Here is a 9208-nt window from a genome sequence, read left to right as displayed (position 1 = left end):
GCATTGTTGCCCTGAGTTGAACGATGCCGACTGTAGTGAGTATTGTTCATGCCCCAAGGGTAAAATATTTGGGGAAATAGTTGAGCAGTAACTGTGTGGTTGAGGAATGGTAGGCATGACGAATTGTGGGTGGTTCGATAGGTGTTGAGGCAGGTGCGATGCATGTTGGGACCATTGGGGACTTGGTGGAAAGTGAGCAGGTGACGAATGTACCCCTAACATGAGGTTTTTGAGAGTTGAAGTGTCCATGGTTCCGGTGGGAAAGTACTTTGTGGATAGCTCCGGTTGTATGAGTAGGGGGAAATGTGAGACGTGGTGTAGCATTTCGATGATGTTTGGAGGCTAACGGTATTGGCACAACTTTGTAATTCCAAACGCGAAGATTTTTTTCACCATTTTGAAGGCGTCGCTGTAATTCATTTACGGCAGAGTGGGTTATTGTACGATCAGGGTGAGTATGTAGTTCAAAGGCTGGATCATGGCGGACGTAGGATATATGTTGAAGGAACTTAGATTTATGATGTCCGTTGTCAAATAAAAGTTTGAAAGGCGTAGGATGAACTGAGAGCGAAGGACGGTCACGTGGAAGGCGAAAGTATTGGGTCTGCTGGGTAGCTCACACTGACGTAATAAGTCTGCAACTTGAGCGCGTCCTGAACAATCATCAGAAGATTGTTGTTCTTCGGGGACGTTAAGTAGTAGCAAATTATTTTTCCGTAAGTCTTCTTGACGTTTGTCAACAACCTCCTGAACCTTAGCGTTAACTTCAGATAATTAAGTGGGCCATTTCACGTTTTTGAAGAAGAGGGTCAATTTTCTTAAAAACATTATTTGTAATTTTAGAAACGTAGGATGATTCACGTGATTGTAAGGCCGAATCCAGGCGTGCGAAAACATCCGAGGCAATATTCGAAGCCTGAGTGTCAATTTTGTCAGTTAGGATATTGTGAATCAAGGCCAACTTTAAACGCATTCGTTTTCACAGTGATTCGGTTAGATTTAGCGTCATGTGACAGTTCGAGTTTAGGCAGTGCAGATTCAAGATTATAGACACAGTTTTTAAACTGGTTAATATCACTCAACGTAGTCTGCATGAGAGTTTCGAGAGATGACACTTTGTCGTCAATAGTTTGGTCATGCTTTCCGTGAGAAGTGGTTTCATCGCGGAGGAAAGACACCTCCATTTGGAGGAGCCTATGCATGGTTTTCAGAAATGGCGCACAGTTTGCAGACAAACGAGGTGTCATCATCTACCTCTTCGAAAGTAATGGTATCATGGGGAGGCGAATTGTCAAATAATTCCCACCTGGCGCATGTTTCACATCGGATACAATCGAGAGGTTGTTCCAATACATCTCGCTTTTTTCTTTTAGTCTTGACTCTTGAAAGGTTTATCTTTCGCCATTATGGAAACCCGCGGCTGCCTTGAGCTTCGGCGTAGAATTGCAAGAGAAATTAAAATATATAATATAATATATATTTTTGCTAAGCCTAACTTTTAAGAATATAAAAATAAACGAATTTGAAAAAGAGCGCGAGAAAAGAAAATTCATGCGACTGCGCGTGAGAAGGTTATAACTTTGATCAATCCTCAAAACGCACCCAAAGTTCCAAACATTATAAACCACAAATCCCACCAAAAATTATAAAAGCGCCAAGCTCTAAAGGTGTGGATTTCGAAATTCGAACTTACGAGTTAGTGGTGCCTCAGGTTTGGTGTATGCGGACTCGTGTTCTAACACAGATGTGGAATTTCCTTGATATTCCGACTTCCGTCGACAAAATAGTTAGGTAAAGAAATTTCAGGTTGGGTAACTTGGGTTTTTCTGATCCCGTTGTCTTTGGTAACATTATTGGTTTATAATATAATATAATAATAAATAATAATTGTATTTGTAAGCTCGTTACCTAATAAATTATTTTCATTTAGTTTTAAAGATTAGAAATTTTATTTAAAATTTCAATTAAGCGTGTTGACGAATGAGACAAGAGTTCACGCTAAGGCTTTCACTATGGGAATCATGATTCATGAGTCATTTAATGGCTTCTAAGTAATTATAACTACATTATTGTATATTCTCAAAATTTTTGTAATAGCATAAGTATAACTTTAGTTTAATAAGAAAATAAACCTAGATGTAGAACATGTGTCAAGAACCTTCAAAGAAAAATTACTGGCAAGTGCAGGTGATTATATTTTTTTCATCTCTTAACTCGAAATGATGTGCTTTTCTGAATAAACTAACATATATATGTATTACTATTTTACTGGAAGGATTTATTGACTGATGTTGCCAATGATTTAGATTTGATGCTCGATGATCTTTGCCATGATTTAGAACTAGCTTCTTTGGATAATAACCGTTTAAATCAACATGACCTCACAGAGCAAAGGTTTAAAATTTAAATTTATTTCTAAATAAAGCTTTCCAAAACCATTAAATTTACTTCCTTGTATTTTTTTTTTAAATGTTTTTCAACCTTCATCATTTATATAAAAGATATTTAAAATAGTATGAATATATTTTCAAAATTATAAGGCAGCATTTTAGATAATGGCTTATTGAGGCAAAATATTTATATTCAATATCTTTCTTCTCCAATTCTAGGTACAATAAATAATTGTACTAATAATTTTAAAATTTTCTTAGAAACGAGTCATTACATGAGCAGCTTGTGTCGGGGATGGGAGAAAATGGAAGATTTCGAGAAGATCTCAACCCTCGATCGACAGGGCAGTACAAGAAAAGCCAAACACACAGTCCGATTTCAGGATGGGGAAACTCAGACCGGGACCAATCAGATGCGTTTTCTAATGGTATGAGTATCGAAAAAAGAGCTTCTGACTCTGATCTTTCATCGCGTGGCACTCATCTCGCTAGCCCCGTTACTTCTTCCACAGTTCCTTGCTCATTGGGTGATGGAGAGGTACTTCGCAATAAACTACTTTTTTTTCATTCCCTCTTTCAATCAGTTCATTTTTTATCTTCTGACAATTTGGGTTTCTCCTTTTTTATACCTACTACTTTACTACTAACAACACTACTAATTTCACAGTCATTATGTGCCTATATGCTTCTTGCAAGCTTTAATCACAGTCTTATTAGTTTACATATTACATTTATATTTTTGGTTCTTTTAGATCTCCCCACCTGCGACACACTCATCATCAACTACTTTATCAGATGATACCAATAGTAGTAATTTTGTAGTTGAAATAGGAATGCTCGAAAGACTGGTCTGCACCCACCCTATTTGGTTTCTTCCTGATATTTTAAGAAGTGGCACTGTTCATTTATTGCAAGGAAAAGAAATTGGGGTACTAAATTAAAGACAAAATATTTCTAGTGAAAAAATGTAAGGCTTTCTTAATTTTTTGTTCCAGAATTTTATTATTAGAAAGTCAAGTAAACTCAACACTATGGCGTTAACCGTTAGACTACCCCCGAATGCTGGCCCTCATATAGAGCATTATTTAATTGAGAAGAATGACGATGGTTTACTTCATTTGGAAGGTTCCGAAACTCTCTTCAATTCTGTTCCTTTACTCGTAACTCATTATTGCCAATGCTGGTAAAGTTCTTTATGAAATTTTTTTAAAGATATTTGTATTTTAAATATACCTTTTTATTCAGTGATGAACTTCCTGTGGCTTTGACATTACCTTCCGTTTTAATGCAAGCATCATCTAGGCAAGAGCTACTTTCCTTAGCCCTACTTGGACAAGACTTTTGGTCTTCTCCCATGTTTAGTGCTGAAAATTCATCAGCGCCAAATTTTTACACTCGGAGAAATACAGCGCCAGCAATGATGGCAATGATCAACAAACCACCATTGCCAACTCCAGTTACCTCTCCTGACTCTGAAAGTGAAGGCAAGAGTGAGAAAGAGATTGTGGTTGTGAAAGACATCAAGAAAATGTTGCCTGGACCACCTCCTCCTGTTCCGCAGGCTCCTAAACCTCCACCAAGAACTACACCGGTGACCATGCTAGCTGCTGCTTCCTCTACCAACTCAAGATTAGAAAGTGAAGCTTCAACATCTCAAGAAAAAGTAGATTTGGTAAGCTGCGCACTTTACAAATACTATCATTATTGATATCTTTTCTGATGTTTTTCTTTCTAGTTTGGAAAACCAAATACAGATGAAATTGTTTTAAGACAAAAACCCAATGGGGTTTCTAAAAAATCTAAATCAATGGTTGCATTTTTGAATGACTGTTCAGATTCTCCAGGGCTTTACTATCACAGTAGTTTAGCAGATAAAGTCAGTGATTATGAAGATATTTGGGGAGGATCATCAACGATGTCTGACAAAGAAACAAATAAAACATTCTACACATTTAAACCTCAACGACCGTTATCTTCTATTCTGGAGAAACTTGTAGATGGAGAAAGCTCTCTTTCACAGAGTCCACCAAAGAAAGAAGATGTATATACGCAAGCTCAGATTGATCCTAAAATAATGGTGTCCATTTATACTCAAACTGACAGTGAAGGACTTGCAAATGGGTTAAAAAAGCCAGAAGAGCTGTTACAAAGACAGTGTAGTTTATCTCTGCAAGATGTTAGGTGCCATAATCAACACAATGAGAATGTGGCGCAAATTTCTAGTCCCTATTATTCTGAACCCATTGATTCTGTAAAGTCACATGAGGGTAACCCACAAATTGACTCAAAGAGTGGTTTGAATAAACGATTGGTCTGTCATCGACACTCAGATCCAAATTTACCATGGTTTGATTTTACTCCTGCTAAAAAACTCAATTTCAATGGAACTGAAGAAGATGCCAGTCATACATCTAGCATCGAGAATGTATGTCAGAATAAGGGTAACTTGTTACGTGCTAAACCTCCTATTCCAAAGAAAGTGATTGTAAGCAAGCATTCTGAAGAGTTAAACAGGAAGAATCCAAATACTGGAACAGCGGGATCTATTTGGGCTGTAGATTCTTCCTGGGAGTGGATGGGTCAGAGTGATTCAGAACAAGGTTATCCCGAAGAAAGCTCACCCCTTTTCCCCTTGGACCTCAAATTTCCACTCAATTTTAGCAAAGTACATCACGATGGTTCCCAAATTAGTGATACTACCACTGTAGAAGATTTAATCACAATTCAGTCACCTGAGTTGTGTTTCTCTGATGATGAGTCAGTTGCTAGTTCAGTTGTTGGTCATTCTGTTTATGATAACTTGGAGCTGGATTCCACCCCTGGAGGTCGTTTTTGTTCACAGAGAAGTGATCATAATGATGATACAGCTACGGAATTCTCTGAACCATGGGATAGTGCACATTGGGAACGAGTTCTACATTTGGTGTCTCCTGGTAGCAAGAGCAACGATTCTCACCACTTCCCTAATTTGAAGGGTCATCCAAATAGCAGCATGTTACTTAAGAAGAATGAAATGAATCGAAATAACATCAATGAGGTATTTCTTAATACTGACTTTTCCATGAACCTTTCAATCTAATGTCTTATCTTTCCTAGAATGATATGACCCCCTTAATGGATTGTGACGAGTCTGAAAGTGCTTCGATGATTAGCAGCCAAACTAGCAATGATGATGAGAATAGTTTCTCTGAAATTCCAACCGTTCCAATTGAGGGATGTAAAGAGAGTAACAGAGTCATTTCTCAACAGAATGTGGAATCCTATCTAGGTAATTTTCATGTGTGATTGTTTATATTTGATAATTTGTATATGGAATATACATATACTAGTAAATAGTAAGTAATATACTATAGAGACAGATACTTCATGGTTTAAAATAAACTTTTATTAAAAAGAATATTGGGAAGCTTTTCGAGCCCACTCGCTCTATTTCAACCCAGATAGTAAATAAAAGTTTATTTTAAACCATGAAGTATCTGTCCCTATAGTATATTACTTACTATTTACTAGTTTAAACTAACCATGGTTAAATTTTGCATTTATGAATATACATATATATATTTTGCAGAAACGTCAAGACTTGTTTCCTTTCGAAATAAGGATTCTTTTATTGGTGAACCCATAAGGCAATACATTTATCGGTATGCATTAATTTTATCTCATATTTTACCATAGCTTATAGAGTAAATTCAAAATTTTTCTCACAATTTTAGTCTAGCTTTCGAAAAGAACAATACATTTGCTATGGCCATTGAAAATTTTATTCAGTGCACAAAGGAAAGCAATGAGACAAACCCAACAGTAATTATGAGAAATGTAAGTAATTGGTATCCGTGAGTTCTTAGAACAAAATAAAATTGATTTTTCTCATAGATTCGCCAGTTCATGAATGGGATGAAAAATTATTTATTGAAACATGGTGAAGGACAATTTGAGCAATTAGTTCAGATTGAGCGTGAAAAGGTGAAATATCTTAAGCTTAGTGAAAAATAAGAAACCTTTTTTTGTTTTAGATCATAATTAAATTTTTATAATTAACGTTTAGCTCAAAGCAGATGAATTTCTCAATATAGATGTCATTGTTGAAGGAGCCTTACATAAACTAGTGATAAAACCCTTGAAAAATTATATTTATCAGCTGTTTGTTGATTCATACAAAAAGTAAGCTACATTAGCATATTAATGTATTTATTTTTCTTAATAACTTAAAATGATCCTAGCAAAGGGTCACTGCAACTATTATCTGAAAACATAAAATTTGCCAGATCTAAAACAAAGCTGGAGATTGGAATTAGGGTAGGTGAATGGTTAAATTTTGGTACTCACTTTCAATTAGCTTATGTCAATTTTTCCCTTAGCCCGAGCTGACTCCACCTGAAGGTCCTGCATTAGAAATAATACGTCATTTTCTTCTACGTTTGCAACAAGAATATTCACCTGTCAAGAAATTGGAAAACCTTTTGGCAGCCGTGACAACTATCTACAATAGTGTGCAGCATCATAAGAAGCAAGACAAATTTCACGCCTCACTGGGAGCTGATGGTAACTTCTTGATTATCATTACATATTTCAGATTGATTAATTTTTTTTATTCTCTTACAGATTTCCTTCCTATTTTCATTTATGTTTTGGTTCATTGTGGAATGATATCAGCAGAAATTGAGGCTGATTACATGTGGGGTCTTCTTCAGCCTTCAATGTTAAATGGAGAAGGGGGTTATTATTTAACTACACTCAGCAGCGCTGTTGATGTTCTTAAAAAATTTCAAACATCTTTTGAGGCAAGAAATACTCCTCAAGACTCATCAGTTCAATCTGTTTCATCATCTTCACCATTATCTACCAAGAAAAGTGATTTAGTGCCAAAAGAGCAGCTTAGTGATGCCGCTAGAAGTGGAGAATCAATAAATGTAAATATTAAGATGTCTAATAGCGGCTTACACACACTTTTAATGTATTATATTATTTTTATTTAGTCTGTTGGAAATTCCTTATTCTTTCTTAAGGCCCCAAGTAGTGAGCCGAGGCTTCCTTCTATCGTTGATTTACAGGGTTTTATGAAAATTATGATTCCGGATGAACTGTCTGGCAGCATAATTTCCAAAACACTTCCAGTTCGACCTAACATGACTACCAAAGATGTTTGTAAGTGTTTTAAGTTATCTCTTATGTCACCTATTTTACTTGGCTAACATGTATTTTTAAAGGCAAAATGATTGCTTTGAAATTTAAAATATCCAACCCGCAAGACTATGGACTGTTTAAACTAGTTAACGGAGAAGGTATGTATACTATTCTATAATTACTAGTAAAGTAATCATTGTTGTGCTTTAATGAATTTTTATCTTTAAATAAATTCTAGAAGCTCAACTCGGAGACATTGAAAGTCCGCAGCAAGTAAAATCTGATTTATTAGGTACAGGAATTGAATGTGCATTTGCGTATAAACGATGTGACGCCCATTTTATATGGCCAATGATGAAATAATTAACATTTAACATAATATGCAAAACTATCGTAACGTTAATAAATGGAATCACCCTTAACAGTCACGTGTTAAATCCATATTAATTGACATTCAATTAAATGTTGAAAATAATAACTGCCAGAATTTAAGTACAATATTTTGAAATAATTTTTTTTGACACTTCAAAGAGTAAGGCCACTCTTTTTTAATTTTTTTGCACTCATAGTTTTAGTGACTGGAAAAAAAAGCAGCTAAATGTGCCTTATTTCCACCTATTTAAAAAAATGTGCCTCAATCTTATTTTGTGAAAACTTTAGCTTTTTCTAACTGCAGCAACAAATTGATGAATTATATTGATCTTCCCTATTTTTTTTAAATATATATCTCATTCTTGTCTGAGAAAATTTTTTGATCTGCTTAAGCAGAGGTCATTTTTAATATTGGTTTCTAAATTAGAGTCTTTACTGGTAGTGGAACCATTTAAATTCCCCTGCTAACTCTAATATAATGTGTAACATCATATGTAACATAACTACTACTAATTATTCAATCTGGAACATTAGCATAGAAATTTTTCAACATATGCTTGTTTCACAGTGACCAACTTTAATTTTGTTTATGGATGGAGATGTCAATTATGTCATATCCTTTGATAAAAAGTCTCTGTGATAATATGTTCTCTAAAATAGTTATTTGTATTTAGGTTACATATGGTGAGATATAATAGAATGAAAAATATTTGTTGTTCAGTAGAATATGAAATTTATCAAAATAACCAACGAATTTAATTGTGGGGCCTTGAATAGTCTAACAATTTTGGGTGTAGATGTAAAGTTTTAATATATAAAAATTGCAAAAAGTAGTAGTAGGCAATTAGAGCATAGACCAATTGAAATAATAGTTTTTCTGAAATATATTAATTGTTTATGGTTAGAGCTATATGTAGCTAACATTCCATTATAATTTGAACTTTTCTTTCAATGAACTACGTTCTAGTCTTAAATATAGCCATTCTGATTTTATCCTAGAAACCCAGTTGTAAAACGTTTTACCATAGACGAAGAACGTTCTTCGTCTATGGTTTTACAAAGAAATTATAATGAATGGAAACTGCATAATTTTAACAATCATTTTGTAAATATTAGTTTAATATTATTTCTCATGTATCATATTAGTGGGATTTTATGTAAATAAATAATGTGACTAATACCAAATAACCAGCCATCCTAGTTTAAAGGGCATCGTCAATTGAGTTTTGAATTTCAGACGTTTCCCAAATTTCAAGTAGGTCCCAGATTATATATTTTACAAGTGAAATTACTATTTGTACAAAAAACATAAGAGAAAATAG

General features: G+C 34.7%; 1 protein-coding gene across 10 annotated transcripts; it reads left to right on the top strand.

The window, feature by feature from the left end:
* The first annotated feature begins 1801 nt into the window (after positions 1-1801).
* Positions 1802-8903, top strand: LOC149947221 (protein sprint-like). 10 transcript variants are annotated; one of them, XM_090171405.1, is made up of 20 exons: positions 1802-1820; positions 1939-2051; positions 2115-2187; positions 2276-2394; positions 2652-2928; positions 3143-3319; positions 3386-3573; positions 3636-4062; positions 4126-5427; positions 5487-5658; positions 5959-6031; positions 6104-6206; positions 6264-6353; positions 6436-6551; positions 6611-6686; positions 6749-6932; positions 6993-7300; positions 7367-7535; positions 7598-7672; positions 7753-8903. In XM_090171405.1, exons 3-20 carry the CDS (start codon positions 2146-2148, stop codon positions 7875-7877), a joined length of 4023 nt encoding a protein of 1340 aa, XP_090027531.1. In that variant the 5' UTR covers positions 1802-1820; positions 1939-2051; positions 2115-2145; the 3' UTR covers positions 7878-8903. The 10 variants fall into 10 exon arrangements, with proteins under 10 accessions (XP_090027531.1, XP_090027530.1, XP_090027533.1 ...); XM_090171404.1 differs by having other exon boundaries at positions 1815-1844; positions 1931-2051; XM_090171406.1 differs by lacking the exon at positions 1802-1820 and having other exon boundaries at positions 1884-2051; positions 2307-2394.
* Positions 8904-9208: the final 305 nt, after the last annotated feature.

Source organism: Leiobunum rupestre, chromosome 4 (genome assembly GCF_980474605.1).
Source record: "Leiobunum rupestre chromosome 4, qqLeiRupe1.1.hap1, whole genome shotgun sequence".
Lineage (NCBI taxonomy): Eukaryota > Metazoa > Arthropoda > Arachnida > Opiliones > Sclerosomatidae > Leiobunum > Leiobunum rupestre.
Note: the sequence above shows the minus strand (reverse complement) of the source record. Positions and strands in the feature narration are given on the sequence as shown.

Coding starts and splice junctions, on each gene's coding strand:
- LOC149947221 (XM_090171405.1), top strand. CDS start 2,146: ATGTGTCAAGAACCTTCAAAGAAAAATTACTGGCAAGTGCAG. Junction 6,354..6,435: donor TTCAGATTGAGCGTGAAAAG/GTGAAATATCTT, acceptor ATTAACGTTTAG/CTCAAAGCAGATGAATTTCT. Junction 7,301..7,366: donor GAAGTGGAGAATCAATAAAT/GTAAATATTAAG, acceptor ATTTTTATTTAG/TCTGTTGGAAATTCCTTATT.